Source organism: Tachypleus tridentatus, chromosome 7 (assembly GCF_004210375.1).
Source record: "Tachypleus tridentatus isolate NWPU-2018 chromosome 7, ASM421037v1, whole genome shotgun sequence".
Taxonomy (NCBI): Eukaryota; Metazoa; Arthropoda; class Merostomata; order Xiphosura; family Limulidae; genus Tachypleus; species Tachypleus tridentatus.
The window spans coordinates 5,131,545-5,152,106 of NC_134831.1; the positions used below are offsets into that span (position 1 = coordinate 5,131,545).

Below are 20,562 nucleotides of genomic sequence, written 5' to 3' on the forward strand. Positions count from 1 at the left end.
TGGAGACAGTATATTCCTTTCAATTTTTTATCGTAAACCATATAAGATATGGTACAAAACTAATCTCTCCTATTAACAAATTTCAAACACACGTGAAATTTTTCTTCTAACTTTGCAATATAGTTTTGAAAGAGCATGATTAGATTTCGTAAAGCACTATACCACACAATGTGCTATTTGTTCTTTGCCCACTGCGGATGGCGAAACCCAGTTATCAAATACAGACTGTACACCAGATGGCAGGCAACCTGAAATGAGCAACACAATAACAAGCTTTTTCAAATCAAACCTTCTCTTGGTCTTTGACCCTCTTGCTTCTGTAAAGATCGAAAAGAGGAGATTGTCTTGGCAAGACTACGCAGTGGTCACAGTTTTTGAACCCACTACTTCCTTTTATCTGGAACTGCTGCACCAATGTGTGGTCTATGCGGCACTCAGATCACAATCATCCACATTTTGTTATCATGCCATCATTACAACCTAGAACGACGACACCATTTTAAAGATATTTGTAAGGTAGGTTGCCCTTGACTTTGGCCTATGTTATAGGTGATACTGCCCATCTCACTCATGTTTTTACATTTTTAAGAGCCATTGGTCTTTTACACTTAACTGGGGTTGGAGGGACAAGTATTTTTCGTACCTAACATAACAAATAGACAAAATCCCTTGTACACTAATATTTAGAAAAATCATATGTAGTAATACAGTAATTTATTCTTCTTTAAACTTTTAACAAATTTTCTTACAATTATTTATGAACGTGGAACCCAAGTTTTACTCAGACTAGGGCATGGCTAAGGCAAGCAGTCAGATTTCCAAACCCACGAAACGTTGATATTCATAAACAAACAACATGATGAAGAACGATTACCTTGACGCAGTAAACCTTATAAAGGTTGAACCGTTCATTTAATTTCCGTTGGTCACTTTGAATTGAAAATCAGTATCTGCTGTTATTGAGAAATAAATATGTTACAACACTGATAGTTATTAACCTCCCCACCCCAGTGGCTCTGTGACAGCTATCTAAGCCTTTAACTAGGGTTCAACATCAATAATGGGCTAACGAACTGCCTACTGTTTGAAGTCGTTAGATTTATATGTCCATTCAGTTCGGTTACTTTGACTTTAGGACAACATCAGATATTTCTTAATCAAATTGCTTAAATAAGATATAAAGTAGAAGGTTACAGAATAACTGACAAGTGAATCACTACTGATATTTTATTATTTCAATGTCTACATCAACATAATTTAAATTCTTGACTCACTGCAGCGAAAGCTCTTAATACAACAGCTGTCACCACGACACACACGTAACAAAAGTTAAATTAATTTGCAGAGCAGAGCTTTGAAACAAACAATATTTCTTATATACTTGTTTCTGTGTGATAAATATTTTAATTTTAACTATGAACAGTACGTCATTAAACTAGCGTAACACAACAGAATCCATACATTACCCTGTACACTGACAACTTTAAACCAGCTAGCAATTTATATTAAACACTTTGTTAAGGTGATGCACAATTAAGAAACGTGACATTCACGAATGGAAATTTTCTAATATGTAGCACTTTCTGTTCTAAAATCCAGTATTTACTTTCACCTATATCATTGTTCTAAATACAGTATTTACAGAAATATATATCAATTATCTTTTATATATATATATGTGTATATATATATATATATATATATAATATATATTATTTTACAAGATAAACATTACATAAGTTACACGTTATAATTGTCCTAAGTTTTGCGAAACCCCCCGAAATGCTTCTACTGGAGGTAAACCCCACTGCTAGCAGAAGTGAGAAGATTCTGTGTGATGGGTAACAGAACCTCGTTTCTTATCCAGAGCGTTTCTCACCCCTAACTGTGACACCACATGTGACAGAAAAGGCCACTGCTCCTCACAAGGATAATGCGAGGTAGCCAGGGGTGGACTGGCACAACCTGTGACATTTGAACTTGTACAGCCTCCTTCTTGCAGTATGTCTTCGCTTTTTGATACCAGATGGAGTCCCGAGTCTGTTAGAGATGTGGGATTAGGACTCTCTTCCTCACGTTCAACAGGATAATTATGCAACAAACTTTGGGTTGAAGTTGGTAACTCCTCTTCTGTGGAAAAGTCGTTATCCTTTCTGTTTTCAACAGGTAATGAAGTTACACTGCCATCACGCCTCTGAAGAATGCAATAGTTGGAAAATTCATCATCACTGAGTAACAGGGCACCACTGCCAGATGAACTGAGCAATACAGATGGTGAAGAAAGAGTGGGTGATAATTTGAGTTTAGGTGTCATGGAATGACGTTCATTATACACAGATACTGCATTCCTATGGTCAGTTTTGTCCACATGTTTAGTATCACCGTTTGACGTAAATACTAAAGGAAAACCCAACTCATGAGAATGATGTCTTCTTTCTCCCTGTTTTTGGCTTTCATGTACAGCAGTCAAATTACTGTACTTCCCCAACAGATCCTTGAAACCTGTTTTTTGCTTAGCAGGAACATTCAATTCCTCACCCAAAAAACGAGTTGTTTCTTCCAAATTTTCTGAATCGTGGCTTCTTCCATCGGGAGAATTAACAGACGAAAACTCAGAAAACTCTATGGTTATAGTCACAGGTGACAAGTTGGAACCTAAAACACAAGACACAACAGATGGAAATATTAAGAAATTATACAAATGCATGTTATAGGCAAGGAGAGAAACAAAAAACTAAATGTTTACATATATTATTGGTAAAAACCATATAAATTGTCAAACAAAAATGTTTCATACATATAATTATAAAGAAATTTTTCAATGTACACTTTTCAGTTTCAAGCACATTTATAAAGTAACTTTTTATGTATCTCATAAAATTTGTGTAGTTATTTATAAATTAAAACTATCACAGTATTTGATAATTCAATTTATTACCAATTAACTATAATATTCTTCCTCGTACAGTAATTTTTTAAATGAATATAATAACCAATTACAATATTCTGTAGGTGACATAAAAATCAAGAGCACATGATGGTTGACATCTTTGTTATTTACATGAAATGTGAAATGAAATTAATTTATTATGTAAACTAGTATTTTTACAATTACAGAAAAGTAACTCTAAAATACATAAGTTGTTCAGCAAATTGCAACTTCTACTTGACTGAGAAATTAGTTATCTTTAATCTTCTTTATAAATTGTTTTTAAACATATTAATATAAAACAATTACCCACAATTGCACAACAAAAGAGGTCCCAATATTAATGAAAAAAAACAACCAAATTTACACTGCTACTAATGCAGGAAGTACTTTTATGATGAACAGTTATTCAAGAGTCATGCAAAGTGGAAAATGTAGCATTAGATGAGTTATGCCAAACAAAGCACAAAACTCACTCAAAAACCCTATAATTTCTGCATTGTTACTTAGTTATCAAAGAACTTGTATGCTATTATAGAACTTCTACATTTATGTTTTGTTAAGAATAGCACTGAAATAAAAGTGAGCTGTTATATCTTTGCTTCATGAACAAATGGTAATGTTTAGGTCTCATATTGTCAGGTTTTTCTTAAAAACATTTTCTTACTTAAAGTATAGAATATATAATTTACAAATCCACTAGATATTTGGTTTGGTTTGTTTTGAATTTCATGCAAAGCTACATGAGGGCTATCGTGATAGACATCCCTAATTTAGCAGTGTGAGATTAGAGGGAAGGCAGCTAGTTATCACCACCCACGACCAACTCTTGGGCTACTCTTTTACCAACAAATAGTGGGATTGACCATCACTTATAATACCCCCATGACTGAAAGGGAGGAGCAGGTTTTGTGTTACAGGAATTCAAACCTGCAACCCTCAGATTATGAGTTGAGTGCCTTGGTTTGGTTTATTTTGAATTTCTCGCAAAGGTAATCAAGGGCTATCTGCACTAGCTGTCCCTAATTTAGCAGTGCGAGACTAGAGAAAAGGCTGCTAGTCATCACCACCCACTGCCAACTCTTGAGCTACTCTTTTACCAACGAATAGTGAGAAAGACTGTAACATTATAACACCCCCATGACTGAAAGGAGTGAGCATGTTTGGTTTCACAGGGATTTGAACCCATGACCATTGGATTACAAGTCTAGTGCCTAAACCACCTAGCCATGCCGGGTCACTACTAGATACAAGTGCAGCCAATGGGAAACAATTATTTCTTTTGTTTGTAATATTTTATGAAGTACTGAACATGTACAACATTGTGTTGATAAAGTTCTCACTGCAAATTAAAACCAATTTTTATATCTAGTCTACAGAGGTAAGAGAAAAACTACAGTAATACAAGTTGTAAAGGACTTTCTGTAGTATAATTGTCATTATCTATCATAACTCACCAGGAAGACTAACAGGTAAGTTCAAAAACCACCATTAGTCACCTGAAGTTGGCCTTTCCAATCCTTGTTTCAAGTTATTTGATGTTACGGCTATTTTCTAATTTCAAATCAAACTAGATGTACTTTGATTCTTAAAAGAGAATCACATTAAGAAAAGTCTAATGTATAAATTAAAAACTTAAACGGCATTAAAAGATTAATGGCCTTTAAAAAACTAAAAACATTTCTAAGGTGGACTGTGTCATCATCACCAATAACAATGTCTAATGTTACGGATAAACCTTGTGACAGAACACGTTTAAAATGGTGACCTGAATGTTACACAGACAACACATTGGTGCATCAGTCTCAGATAAAAAAAACAAAAAACAATAAGTTAAAAAACTGTGATCAATGCATAGTCTAGTTAGAACAACTTCCACTTTCTGATTCTTATGGAAGCAAGATGGCCAAAGTCTAATAGAGGGTTTTATTTGGAAAAGCTTGTTTTCACATTGCTCACTCCAAGTTGAATGCCAACTGGCACAAAACCAAGCCTTCAATAGAGGACCACAGTCCATGTATGGGACAGGCACAGCGGTAATAGTGCCAGAGCAGACATATTTAGTTGCAGTGTTGGCAAGCTCATTCTTACCAATACCAAAGTGGTCCTGGTATCCAGACAAACTGGATAGAAGTGGATGTTAAAAGGGAAATGGGCCAGTCAGTTTTGAATATCAGTGAGAACAGGGTGTGAACTAACATGAAGCAATTCCAGGGCTAGTATAGAACCAAGTGAGCCAGTATAAATTGTGTAGTTGGAGTACTGCTTAGCTTCTATGTGATCCAGGGCAAAAGAAATGGCATACAGTTCAGCAGTGAACACAGAAGCTATAGAGGGGATTCTGCACACAACCAACAACCACAACAAACCATGGCAGAGCCACCTGATATTGATAAATCTGTATAAAGAGGAATGGAAGGATGGCTCAAAAAATGTTTAGCAAATAACAGATAGTATTTCCAATCAGGAGTGTCTGCTTTTCTCAGATGACTTAAAGATAGGTCACATTTGGGGACTGTAATAAGCCATGGTGGAAAGGGCTGACCAGTGTATACAGTAATGTTGTCCAAGGACAGATCCAATTCATCCAACTGCGCCTGGATATGAAAGCCAAAAGGAGCAATGGCAGATCATCTGTTCTGAAAAAGTATGGACCACCAAGGAAGGAAAACACAACCCCAGGTGGGATGCTTTGGTAAGGAACAAAGTTTTGAAGTATACAGTAAAAACAGTTGCAAATGGCAGAGGTGCAAAGAAGGTTCATGAGACTCTGTGCATAAGCTCTAAACTGGTGAAGTGTGGAAAGCCCTGGTGCAGAGCCAAAGTCATAAATGATGAACAGGGTCCAGCATCTTTAAAGCTGGAGTTCTGGCAGAGCCATAGACCAGTAATCTATAGTCTAGTTTCAATTAAACATGAGCACGATATATCTTTAGCATAGAACATTGGTCAATTCCCCAAGTGATGAAAGAAAGGACATGGAGAATGTTCAGTGCTCTTGTATATTTGACCCACAGCTGCTTGATGTGTTGTATAAAGGTCAGCTTATGGTGAAAGATAAGCCCAAGAACTTTGTCTCAAGGACCACCGGCAGCACAACTTTACCGATACAGAGTTCATGATCAGGGTGAATACCCTGTTTGCAGCCACAGAGCATGCAAATGGTTTTAGAGAGAGAGAAGTTAAAGCTGTTTGCTGTGGTCCACTTCAGTAAACAACTGAGAGCAGTCTATCGCTGCTGCTCAATATAACTCATGTTTGACAACTGACATGAGATGTGAAAGTCATCGACATAGAGTCCGTTTGTGACAGTAAGAGGAAGTTGTTCAGTGATGTAATTAATCTTTATACTGAAAAGTGTGACACTCAAGACACATCCCTGAATGACTCCAAGTTCCTGTAGAAAAGAACGGGAAAGTGTCGAACCCACATGAACTTGGAATTGCCTGTTCATTAAAAACTCTTTAATAAAAATGGGCAAATGGTCCCGTAGCCCAAATATATGGAGGACTCGCAAAATGCCATACTTCCATGTTGTATCATAAACCTTCTCAATGTCAAAGAATATTGACACAAGATGTTGTCATTTGAAAAAGGCTTCTCTGACTGATGTTTCAATTCGAATCAGGTGGTCCAAGGTGGAGAGCTGTCATCAGAACCCACACTGGGTGGGTGAGAGGAGGTTGTTTGATTCGAGGAACCAAACAAGACGAGCATTAACCATCCTCTCTAAGGACAGCTCATCAAAGCAACTGGATGGTAGTTTGAAGCAATCTTGGGATCCTTCCCAGGCTTAGAGAAAGATAGAACAATAGTATGGCACTAGGCATCAGGCAAAACATTCTTCTGCCAAATCTGGTTAAAAACAATCAAAAGAATAGCAAGAAAAGCAGGAGATAGATGGTGCAGCATTTCATAGTGTACATCATCAGGTCCAACCGATCTATTGCCAGACCCTCACTGAGCATGTGCATAGGCCTGCTGGAAAGTGATGCAGTGTAAGAATGTGAGATACTGGTAAAAAGTATCCCAGGCCCATTTATAAGCCTTCTATGCTATGTGACAGGCAGGATTCCACCATGGAGGAGAATATCTTAGCAAACGTGTTGAGGTTTTAGGAATACATTGAGCAGCTGACTGTATAATACAGTCAGTTACTGCTGTACACACAGTTGTCTATTGATGGCTTACAGATGATGATAGGATCAAGTTCTGTGTGAGCAGTAAAAGAAGGCCAGTTTGCTTGATCCAGCTTCCACCAGGGCACATGGGTTGGGTGACATCAACCACAGCCAGCTTCTCTCAAAACTATAGGAAAAATTATCACTGCCTCGTGGATTATTGTAAATCCTCCATGAAAAGTGGGAGAATAGTGAAGGGAAGCAAACTGAGAGATCAGTAGCAGTAAAGAACAGACTAGGCACATGAAAATTAGTATAAGGACCAGTATTGAAAAGAGAAAGGTTGTGATCAGAAAGCACACGCTCTATGGAGTAAACCCTCCCCATCAATATCAACACTTCCCCAGAGGAGATGATGTCCATTAAAGTCCCACAAAATTAAAAAGGGAGACAGCAACTATTCGATGAAAGCATCAAGGTCTGATTGATCATATGTCTCTCTAGGTGACAGGTAGAGAGAACAAACAGTGATGGAATGATCCAAGGAAACACAGATGGCTACGGCCTCCAAGGGTGTGTCGAGTGGCAAAGACAGGGTGGGCACATGCTGATCAACTAACAGTGCTACCCCTCCATCACACAGCTTGTCATTCTTGTACAATGAAAACTGCCAAAAGGTGACTGCATCGGCAGGTTTCAGAAATGTTTCCTGTAAGGAAAGACACACAGGACGGTAGGAAGCAATCAGTGCTTTGATGTCATCCAAATTAAAACGTGAACCTCAACAGTTCCATTGTATCAAAGTGGCCATTTTTATTTATGTTAGGCAAATTGGGTGGAGAGCCCTCCTATTTACGACCATGTCTTTTTTCTTTATTGTCTTTATTCAAGGGAGGTCTGTCAACCTCCATAGATCCTGCTCTGGGTCAATTGGGCAGGTCTTTGCCCAAGAGGAAGAGGATTCCAGCAACTGAGGACGTGAACGAATGATCGTTTTGCATCTTGGGGTGGGAGAAAAAGATGTACCCAAGGAAATTCCCATACACAGAACCAAAAGAAGTGGATTTTGGGGTTTGCTGGAATGTGTGTTAGGGACAGATATGAGTGTTGAAGTTGACTCATCAGCTTTTTTAACCATGGAGGTAAAAAAAATTTAATTTGGTTTGAGAACAATTCTTTTGGAGGCACAGAGAGATCCGTCTGCACTCTCATTGTAGTAGTGGAATGAAGTGCAGCAGCATACATATGAGGTGAAGTGGTGGACAACAACTTTCAAGCCTCATGGTAAGTAATGTTTTGAATCATTTTCAAATGCTGTACTTCTTTTTCTTCCAGCCATTTAGGGCAAGAACAAAAGTAGGATGGGTGAGAGCCATTGCAATTGACACAATGAAGGTCTGTTTCACACTCACAGGCATTGTGGTCCTTGCCACAGCAATGAACACATGTCAAGGAACCACAACATGATGTCTTTGAGTGACTGAACTGCTGACAAACATCTGAAAAGGGAAACATCTGAGAGGGTTTGAAATGTATGGCAGTACCCTTGATGGTGGCAGGTGGATGTGGTGGTGTAAATGTCAGAATGAGGACATTAGTCGGCACCATAATTCCATCTTTGTGAGTGGAGATAAGAGATACGGCTCACTGCAGAAACTCCTTGGGTGGAAAAACCAACGAGAATCTCTGACTCAGGGATGTTCTTCAAATCCCTCTCAACAATAACTCCTTGTGATGAATTCAAAGTAGCATGAGGCGTCATCTCAATAGCTGTATCCCCAATCATCTTTAAATACAAGAGGAGTTCATTGTGTTAAGATGTGGATGTTTCCACCAATATGTCACCAGAGCAAAACTTCTTTACTGACTTTGGAGAGCCAACAAGTCCCTCTAGTCCCTTCTGAATGAAAAAGGGAGACATCTGCCCTAAAGGTTTGTCTGAAAGATAATGTAGAATAAAAATATGAGATACAGGTATTTCAGATGTTGAAGATTGCTGCTCAAAATTTTCAAAACATGGTCATTTACCTATGGACCATTTTTCACTATTTTATTTAAGTTTTTATTTGGAGTTCCATAATAAAAAAATAATATTTCGATACCCACTGACCTCACCCACCATGGAACCTTACAAGAGAACACACTACAATGCCAAACAAGGACACTGCAACAACGACAGGATTTTGTTAGCACTATACCCAAACACCAGCATCAGATACAATGTCCACAACACTGATACTTGGTTGACCCTAGCCCAAGTGAACAAGCCACTTGACCCAAGAAAGGCCACCCCAAGGTTGCCAGTCTACAGGAGTTCAAGACCAAAGTGGTGTGTTAGGGTTGGACCCCTAAACCACCAGGATCCTCTCCTCCCCTTCATGGGTCACTGTGCATGGCAAATACGTGTGTGGATGTTTAGACCCCAGAGGAGGTAAACTGAAAGAGCAGAACCTTCCCTGGGAGGTCACCTTCACCATGTACAGGAATCCACACTGAGGGGAGAGGCTAAGGTTTTCTATCATTTGATGTTCTACAGTGTCTTGTAGCTGCTACTAGTCTAACTGAGTCATTAATTTTTCTTTCAATTTTAGCAGCAGAAGTGTATCAAGTGAAACAAGAGCAAAATTAGCTAAAATTCATTTTTGAAGAAACTGCTAAAATGCAAAAAACTGGGTTAATATGAGCAGTTCTTCAATTGCTATTGGTTACAAAATCATAATTATAGTCAATAAAATATTGTTTGCTTGTTTTGAATTTTCCACAAAGCTACATGAGAACTATCCACGCTAGCCATCCATAACTTAACAGAAAAAGACTATAGAGGGAATATGGCAAGGTCCTCACCATTTACCATCAACTTTAGGAGTATTCTTTTACCAATGAATAGTTAGGTTGGTTGTATCGTTATAATGTCCCCATGGCTTAAAGGGTGAGCATGTTTAGTGGGATGGGATTTGAATCTGTCACCTTCAGATTACAAGTTGAGGACCTTAACAACCTGGCCACACCGGGTCCAAAATAATGGTCCTTATTTGAAATTTTAAATGTATAGAAACGTAACATACTTATTCTTTGGTCTCAGGTCTGTAGCTAGTGTGTCAGAATATAATGCAAAGTCTAATGTACTTTACCAGAGAAAGTTCAGTTTACTTAAATGTTACTCTCTGCAATACAAAATCTTGTACAACTTATTTGGACATTCCTGTATTTTTTTGTTTTTTAACAATGGTATGAGCCAGAAATAATTAGTTTAAATTGCTAATATGGATCTCAGCTATTACTTTTTTATTTGCATAATGCATAATGTATGACTCATATTTCTTTGCCTTTATTTTTTATTACAGTATTTTTACAGGTTGCAACTGTTGAAATTATTAAATGTTGTTACAGGTTCCAAGGATAAAAGTTTATGAGTTAAATCCACATATAACAGTTAATGTACTACGCTTACTACATGATGCAAGTAATTTAAAAAACAACAACATAGAGTTACCTTTCTCAGTGGTTTCATTAGGAGTTCCAAAAGTAAAAATAAAGTTAGCTGGTAGAGAAGAAACTCTGACCAGAGACCTTGGAAAAACCGTAACACGTTCTTTAATCTTGGGTTCTTCATTAAAAGGATCCTTATAAAAAAATATTCACACATATACACATACTTGTGTATGAATAAAATAAGAAAGCAAAATATAATTCACTTTAATATTAAAAGTGCAAGTTAAGTTTCCTAAAAATGTGTTCAAGACAGTACTCTAAGGAGAACAGCACCACAATAGTACACAAACTCAAATTATTTTTCATTGTTTTTGTTGGCAATAAAGAGCATTCATATACAATTTCATGTAGTTACTCATGGCTGTTTTCCAACAACACACAAAGTCACAACCCAAATGGGGAAAGAGAGAGAGAGAGAGAGAGAGTGTTTTGAAACGTATCTAGAAGATGAGAAAAAAGTTTTAAAATGAATTCTGAGAAAGAAACACAACAGCTTTAGAGAATTTCATTTAACAAATGAGGTGAATACGTAATGAAAAATATTACATTGATTTTATTCGTGTCACAACACTACAATAACAAAATAAATAAATAAATTTTGCTGATTTAAAAATGTTTTTATTTTCTATTTAATTCTACTCTATTTTTATTAATTAAAATATACAGATAAGGAAAAAAAACTGAAATAAGATAGATTATTTACCTAAACATGACCGTTTATATCCCTTTGTTGTGATTACTATAGTAATATAAATATTCCATAGCATGAAATAGGTCTACATAATATATTAAAAAATATTAAAATATTTTTATATATTTATACCTTTCCAATGCTGTTCAACACACAAATCCAGCACAGTTTATGAATACCTATTATTAAAGTTTATTTTCTTTACTAAATCATTTTAATTTAACTACATCAACTGAAGTATTTGTACATGAAATATAACAAGTAAATAAATATATATCAGTGTGATTGTGTGTGCATGATGTACATTTCATTTTATGTAAAAACATAATGCTGCAATCAAAGATTTGTAAGAATGCAAATTAATTTGAAATCTTAGTTTATAAACCTGTTTATTTTCGTCTGTATTGACATAAATTTCCAAATCAAGTTTCCTTTAGTTCAATAAGTGATTTACAATAATCGTGTTTTGTCTAAATACAATGAATTCATGACATAAATTAATTGCATTTTTGATAAAAAAAAAGATTTAAAAATCAGGTTTTAGATTTCCAGAATAAAACAAACAACCTTTCTGTTACAAAAACCAACAGAATGGTAATTAGCTAATGTTACTCCTATCTTGAATGAAGGTAATAGAAATTGTCCCAGTAACTGTAAGCCTATTAGTCTTGCATCATTTGTGAGAAACGTTTTGGAAAGTTTGACAAAAGATATTTTTTGCAAAGTCATGTGGTAAAGTTTAGAATTTTATTGAATAGTCAACATGGATTCACCAAGGGAATATCTTGCAATACAAATATTTTGATATTCTTTCAAAATCATACTGTTTACATAGATGAAGGTAAGGGTGTAGATTTGGTATATCTGGATTTTTGGAAAGCCTTTAACAAAGTTCCACATAAAAGACTTGTAAAGAAATTATCTGTACAAGGGTAAGGGATAAGTTGGAAAACTGGATAGAAGAAAGCAGAGAGTTGTTAAAAATGGAGTTTAGTCAAACTGGATTAATGTCAAAAGTGGGGTACCTTAGGGCCCAGTCTTAGGACCTTTGCTCTTTTTTGGTTTACACCAATGACAAAGATGAAAGAATGGTCAATAAATTACTCAAATATGCTGATGACATTAAGATCTTTGGTGTTGCCAGCTGTGATGAGGATGCTGCTGTTTTAAAAAAGGATGTAGTTCATTTGGTGAGTTGGACAAATAAATGTCAATGGGTTTTAATTATAATAAATGCAAGATATTGCATGAGGGTTATCATAATTTAAATTGTAAGTATAATTTGGATAGGAATAACTTTAAGAGTGTCATGAAAGAAAGGGATCTTGGTGTAATGGCTGATCAATCTCTTAAGCCATCCAAGCAATGTGCTGTTGCTAGTGGTAGGGCTGAAATATTTAATATAAGACTAAAGAGGTTATTATTTGATTGATTGATTGATTTAGTGTTTTATGGCACAAAGCAGTGAGGCTATCTGTGCCAGACATTCGGTAAAAATGTAAAAAAAAAAAAATAAATGTAGTAATAGACATAAATGGAAATGAAGGTAAAACAAAAAAGTATGAAACCAATGTTGACACCTAGTCTACAATGTTAAGATAGAAGGCAGAGTATAAGAAGTTGTAAGGTATTTACTCTAGCAAAAAGGTAATAATCATAACCCGCCAGGAAGACTAACAGGTAAGTTCAAGAACCACCGTCAGTCACCTGAAGTTGGTCTTTCCAGTCCTGGTTCCGGGTTATGTGTCATAGCAACCAGTATCAAAATGTAAAAGAATAGAAGTTTTAAAAGATACATAGCAAAATTGTAACAATGAGTAGCCAAATGTCCAGTAAAAAGATAAAGTCAAGTAAATGGAGTAAAATTTGTAAAAGTAAATGAAGGTAAACACAAAACAGCAATTAAAACAGAAAATGGTGTAAAAACCAATGGTGACATCCAGTCTTCAAAGTTGTAAAATATTTACTCTAGCAAAATGGTAATGATCATAACCCACCAGGAAGACTAACAGGTAAGTTCAAGAACCACCGTCAATCACCTGAAGTTGGCCTTTCCAGTCCTGGTTCGGGTTATGTGTCATAGCAGCTATTATCAAAATGTAAAAGAATAAAAGTTTTAAAAGACACTCCGCAAAATCGTAATAATGAGTAGCCAAATGTCCAGTAAAAAGATAAAAGTCAAGTAAATGGAGTAAAATTTGTAAAAGTAATTGAAGATAAAAGCAAAACGGCATATTAAAACAGAAAATGGCGTAAAAACCAATGTTGACATCCAGTCAACAAAGTTGTAAAGAACTACCTGTAGCAGAATGGTAATGATCATAACCCGCCAGGAAGACTAACAGGTAAGTATAAAACCACCATCAGTCACCTGAAGTTGGTCTTTCCAGTCCTGGTTCTGGGTTATGAGTCAATATGGCCAGTACTAAAAGTTAAGTAGTAAAAGTGTGAAATGATATGCAGCAAAAGTATAATAACAACTGCCAGGACGACTAACGAGTAGTTCAAACGGATAGTTCAAACAGTAGCGTTAGTCACCTGAAGTTGGCCTTTCCAGTCCTGGTGTCGAAGTTATTTAATGTTCTGGCCATTGTCCAATGTCAAATTGAAGGAGAGAGATTAAAACTGTAAAAAAGGAACCACAATTAAAAGGTGTAATGAATAAATATGCAACACTTAAATGAGATTAAAAAGATTAATGGCCATTAAAAATTAAAAACATTATCAAGGTGGACAGAGTCACCATCACCAATAACTCTGTCCAATGTTACAGACTGACCCTGGGAAAAAATATGTTTAAAATATTGCCATCGTTGAGAATTGTAACAATGGCAAGAAAGTAAAACGTGGCTGATAGTGATTTGAGTGTTACACAAACTATACATTGGTGCATCAGTTCCAGATAAAAGAAAATGATGAGTTAAAAAACTGTGACCAATGCGTAGCCTAGTGAGAACAACTTCCTCCTTCCGAACTTTACGGAAGCTAGATGGCCAAAGTCCAATTTTGGGTTTGATTTGAAAAGTTTGTTGTCACATTGCTCACTCCAAGTGGACTGCCAGCTGGCACGGAGCCGAGCCTTGAAGACAACACCATAGTCCATGTACGGAATAGGCATAGGAGTGATGGTGCTGAAGCAGACATATTTAGCTGCCATGTCTGCAAACTCATTCCCGTGAATACCAACATGGCCTGGTATCCAGAAAAACTGGATTGAAGTAGCTGCTAATGAGAAATGGGCCAGTCGGTTTCAAATATCAGTGAGAATAGGATGTGAGCTAACGTGTAGCGATTCCAAGGCAAGTATAGAACTAAGCGAATCAGTATAAATAGTGCAGTTGCAGTACTGCTCAGCTGCAATATGATCCAGGGCAAGAGATATGGCATACAGTTCAGCAGTGAACACAGAAGCTGTAGAAGGGATTCTGCGTGCAACTACTGACCCATAGCAAACCATAGCAGAGCCCACTGAATTACCTGATTTAGAACCATCTGTAGAAATGGGAACTGAATGACTGTTTGAAAGATATTCATTGAATAAAAGACGGTACTTCCAATCTGGAGTATCTGCCTTTTTTAGGTGACTGAAAGAAAGGTCACATTTGGGGGCTGTAATAAGCCATGGTGGGATGGGCCGACCTGTGGAATCTGCAATGTTATCCAAGGACAGACCCAATTCATCCAATTGCGCCCGGATGCAAAGGCCAAACGGAGCAATGACAGATCGTCTGTTCTGAAAAAGTACTGCCCACCGAGGAAGGAAAACACATTTCCAGGTGGGATGCTTTGGTAAGGAATGAAGTTTCGAAGTATATTGTAAAGATAGTTGCAAACGGCGAAGGTGTAGAGAAGGTTCACGAGATTCAATGTATATACTTTGAACTGGAGAGGTACGGAAAGCCCCAGTGCAGAGTCGAAGTCCTTGGTGATGAATGGGGTCCAGCATCTTTAAGGCCAAGGGTCTGGCAGAGCCATAGACCATTGATCCATAATCGAGTTTCGATCTAATAAGAGCACGATATACCTTTAACAGTGAACAGCGATCTGCCCCCCAACTGGTAGAAGAGAGAACATGGAGGATGTTCAGTGCTCTTGTGCATTTGACCCAAAGCTGCTTTAAGTGTGGTATAAAGGTCAGTTTACAATCAAAGATAAGCCCCAAGAACTTGGTCTCCGGGACCACTGGCAGCAAAACTTCACCGATATGAAGTTCAGGATCAGGGTGAATACCTCGTCGACGGCAAAAGTACATGCATACAGTTTTGGAGAGAGAGAAATTAAAGCCGTTCGCCAGAGTCCACTTTCGTACACAATTGAGGGCGGTTTGTAGTTGCTACTCAATATATCTCATGTTTGATGACTGACATGAGATGTGAAAGTCGTCTACATACAGCCCATTCGCAACAGTGAGAGGGAGTTGTTCAGTGATGGCATTTATCTTTATACTGAAGAGTGTAACACTCAATACACAGCCTTGAGGGACTCCAAGTTCCTGTACAAAAGAACGGGAAAGTGTCGAACCCACACGAACTTGGAATCTCCTGTCCATTAAAAATTTTTAATAAACATGGGTAGATGGCCACATAACCCATATGTATGGAGGTCTCGCAAAACGCAATACCTCCATGTTGTGTCGTAAGCCTTCTCTATGTCAAAGAATATTGATACAAGATGTTGGTGGTTGAGAAATGCTTCTCTGATAGATGTTTCAAGATGAATTAGGTGGTCTGTGGTGGAATGCTGTTGACGGAACCCACACTGGGTGGGAGAGAGGAGGTTGTTTGATTCAAGGAACCAAACAAGACGAGCATTAACCATCCTTTCTAATGTCTTACAGAGACAGCTCGTCAAAGCAATTGGATGGTAGTTTGAAGGAATCTTGGGATCTTTCCCTGGCTTAGAGAAAGGTAAAATAATAGCCTGGCGCCAGGCATCAGGAAAAACATTCTCCTGCCAGATCCGGTTGAAAACAATCAGAAGGACATCAAGAGAAGCAGGAGATAGATGGTGCAGCATGTCATAATGAATATCATCAGGTCCAACAGATGTACTGGCAGACCGATGAAGGGCCATTTTTAGTTCCACCAGGGTAAAGGGACAATTATAGTCAAAGAAACAGTCAGTTCGAAAGAAAAGAGGTGATCGCTCTGCCCGAGTCTTGATGGCGAGGAAGGTGGAGGAACAAGCAGAAGTGCTAGATACCCGGCAAAAGCTTTCACCTAGAGTGTTAGCGATGTTCGAACATCAGTCACCTCCTGACCATCAGAGAGTAAGATCGAGAGGGGGATAGAATTGTAGTGTCCATTAACCTTTCGAATCCTGTCCCATATGATCTTGGAACTGGTGGTAGAAGATATGCTGGTTGTGAACTTAATCCAAGATTCCTTCTGGCTTTGACGTCTTACCCACCTAGCATGTGCACGGGCCCGTTAGAAAGCAACCCGATTTGAAAGTGTGGGATATCTACGAAAAGTATCCCAGGCCCGCTTTTGAGCCTTCCGTGCTAAGTTGCAAGCCGGATTCCACCACGGACGAGGATATCGTGGAAAACGTGTCGAGGTTTTAGGAATACACTGAGCAGCTGCATGTGTAATACAGTCAGTTACCGCTGCTACACAGTCGTCTATTGATGGCTGATTTACGATGGCAGGATCAAGTTCTGCGAGAGCAGTGAAAGTGGACCAGTCTGCCTGATCCAGCTTCCACCGGGGCATGCGGGTAGGGTGGCATCAACCACGGCCAGTCTCTCTCAAAAGGATCGGAAAATGATCACTGCCTAGTGGATTACTGTCAACCCTCCATGAAAAATGGGAGAATAATGAAGGGGAGCAAACTGAGAGATCACTAGCGGTAAAGGACTGACTAGGTGCATGAAAGTAAGTGGAAGAACCAGTATTGAAAAGAGAGAGATTGTGATCAGAGAGCATCCGCTCTACAGATCGGCCCCTCCCATCAATAATAGCACTTCCCAGAGGGGATGATGTCCATTAAAATCCCTAGGATTAGAAATGGAGATGGCAATTGTTCAACGAGAGCATCAAGATCTGATTGATCATATGTCTCTCCAGGGGACAGGTACAGAGAACAAACAGTGATGACTAGGTGCATGAAAGTAAGTGGAAGAACCAGTATTGAAAAGAGAAAGATTGTGATCAGAGAGCATCCGCTCTACAGATCGGCCCCTCCCATCAATAATAGCACTTCCCAGAGGGATGATGTCCATTAAAATCCCCTAGGATTAGAAATGGAGATGGCAATTGTTCAACGAGAGCATCAAGATCTGATTGATCATATGTCTCTCCAGGGACAGGTACAGAGAACAAACAGTGATGGTATGACCCAAGGAAACACGGATGGCTACAGCATCCAAGGGTGTGTTGAGTGACAAAGACAGGGTGGGCACATGTTGATCAACCAACAGTGCCACCCCTCCATGTACTCGAAAATCACACAACCTGTCATTTCTGTACAGAGAAAACTGCCGAATGGAGACAGTATCAGCAGTTTTGAGAAATGTTTCTTGTAAAGAAAGACAAACAGGATGGTAGGAAGCAATCAGCGTTTTGATATCATCCAGATTAGAACGTAAACCTCGACAGTTCCATTGTATCAAGGTGGCCATTTTTAAGAACGGGTAGGTGAAGTGGCTGGAGAACCCTTCGGTTTACGACCACGTTTTTTTCTTTACTGTCTTTAGTCGGAGGAGGTCTATCAACCTCCATGGATCCTGCTCTGGGTCGGGTGGGCAGGTTTTGTTATTGGAAGGGAATCCAGTGACTGAGGATGCGAACGAATAATTGTTTTGTCTCTTGTGGTGGGAGAAAAAGATGTATCAGAAGAAATGCCTGTATTTGAAACTGAAGGACGTGGATCTTGAGGTTTGTTGGAAGGTATGGGAGGAACAGAGATGGGTGTGGAAGTCGATTCATCAACCTTTTTAACCACGGAGGTCAAAAGGCTTTTCATTTGTTTTGAAAACGATTCTCTTGGAGGCACAGAGAGATCTGTCTGCACTCCCACTGTAGTTGTGGAATGAAGTGCAGCAGCATATGTCCGAGATGGAGTTGTGGACAGCAATTTCGAGCCTCAGGATAACTAATGTTATGTGTCGTTTTCAAATGCTGCACCTCTTTTCCTCCAACCATTTTGGGCAAGAATGAAAGTAAGAGGGGTGAGAACCATTGCAGTTCACGCAATGTGGGTTCATGTCACAATCATAGGCATCGTGGTCCTTGCCTCCACAACGAGCACATGTCAGGGAACCACGACAAGATGTCTTTGAGTGGCCAAATCTCTGACATTGGAAACATCGAAGAGGGTTTGGTATGTATGGCCGAACCCTGCAAATGAGATAACCTGCCTTGATGGTGGCAGGTGCACGTGGTGAAGTAAATGTTAAAATGAGGGTATTTGTTGGCAGTGTAACTCCATCTTTGCGAGTGGAGATGCGCCTCACTGAAGAAACTCCTTGAGTGGAGAGACCAGCGAGAATCTCTGACTCGGGAACGTTCTTCAAATCCCTTTCAACAATAACTCCTCGTGAAGAATTCAAGGTAGCATGGGGTGTAACCTCAATAGGTATATCCCCAATTGCCTTTGAATTCAAGAGGAGTTCACTGTGTTGGGATGTGGATGTTTCAACCAATATGTCACCAGATCGAAGTTTCTTTACTGACTTTGGAGAGCCAGCAAGTCCCTCTAGTCCCTTTTGAATAAAAAAAGGGGACATTTGCCCTAAAGATTTTTCCGAAAGAGAATGTAATATAAGAAAATGAGGTACGTGTGTTACTGATGTTGAAGATTGCTGTTCTGAGTATTCAAGAAATGGTCGCTTACCCATTGACTGTTTTTTTTACAATTTTATTTAAATTTTTTAGAGGATCCATAGGAAAAAGAAAAAATTTCGGTACCCACTGACCCCACCCACCATGGAGCCCTACAAGGGGACGCACTACAAAGTCATGCAAGGACAATGCAGCAACGCCAGGGTTTCGTGAGCACTATACCCAAACACCAGCATCAGGCACAATGTCCACAACACCCGTTGAGAACTTCCAACACTGGTACTTGGTTGACTCTAGCCCAAGTGGACAAGCCGATTGACCCAAGGGGAGCCACCCAAAGGCCGCCCCGTCTACAGGAATTCGAGGCCAAAGTGGTGTGTTAGGGTTGGACCCCTCAACCACCAGGGTCCTCTCCTCCCCTTCACGGGTCGCCACACACGGCAAACACGTGGGTGGATGTTTAGATCCCAGAGAAGGTAACCAGATAGAACAGAACCTTCCCTGGGAGGTCCCCTCACCACGTACAGGAATCCACACCGAGGGGGTTATTATTTAGGTCACTGATTAGCAATTAATAACACAACTCAAGAAAATGTTTCCTTTATTTTGCAGAACACCTACGCAAGACACGCTTCTTAATGTTTGGAACAAAATCATCTTCTGCCTTGATGTTCTGCATGCTACCAATAGGACTTGCACAGAAGTTTACTGAATTATTGACTGAACTATAGTAGTTTATTCAATTAATACAAAAATTTTGAGTTGTGTTATTAACTGTCACAGACCGTTTTATGATGGCTCATGTAATAGAGAATTTATATATGTAAAAATGGTTGGTATTGGTAGAGAAAACTCTACGTAAAGGAGCAAACAACGTTTCGACCTTCTTCGGTCATCGTCAGGTGAAATGTTGTTTGTTCCTCTACATAGAGGTTTCTCTACCCATACCAGCCATTTTTACATACACTTTTTCTCTATAAGTGGGTTTTCTCGTCATCACAGAATAGAGAATTTGTAAAGGGTTATAATGGGGTGAATAATTAATGGACACTCTGTATTATTAACAAATAAAATGTCTTTAAACAATTATTTGTTATATAAAAATGCCATGCAATATCAGTCCAAGACTTTTACAAAATCGTACATCCATATAATGCTCATGCAGTCTATCAGAGTAGATTACCTGTCCAAGTTTGTTGAGTCTCTGTGCTGCTCTCACTTCAGCTGCTAGCTCCTGTTCAATTTCCACATCTAGGTCATGATCGTCGTCATCATCATCCATCTGTTTGTGAGATTCTTCTAAATGTTTCATAAGAACAGCTACCACCACATTCACCAGAACAAATTGAGCCATCAAAACAAATACCACAAAATAGAGAGGAGCAATGAGTGGAGATACACAGCAGTTGGTCACACAGTCACTAGCAGCATCACAGTTGTCTCGAAGAGTGTCCTAGAATTAAAAATGTTTACCTATGCATATGCAAGAGTCATCGCCACAGTTTCAGTTACCGACAAAAGGTTTAAAACAACCAGCAGATAAAA

At 38.6% G+C, this 20,562-nt stretch overlaps 1 protein-coding gene across 1 annotated transcript in view; it reads right to left on the reverse strand.

Moving 5' to 3' along the window:
* Nucleotides 1-1,213: 1,213 nt before the first annotated feature.
* The window catches only part of LOC143255033 (voltage-dependent T-type calcium channel subunit alpha-1G-like), a 226,544-nt gene continuing 207,195 nt past the window's right edge, over nt 1,214-20,562 (reverse strand). Inside the window, 3 exon segments of the mRNA XM_076510047.1 lie at nt 1,214-2,655; nt 10,544-10,673; nt 20,201-20,470. Of these exon segments, the coding sequence (XP_076366162.1) occupies nt 1,811-2,655; nt 10,544-10,673; nt 20,201-20,470 (1,245 nt within the window). The 3' untranslated portion in view covers nt 1,214-1,810.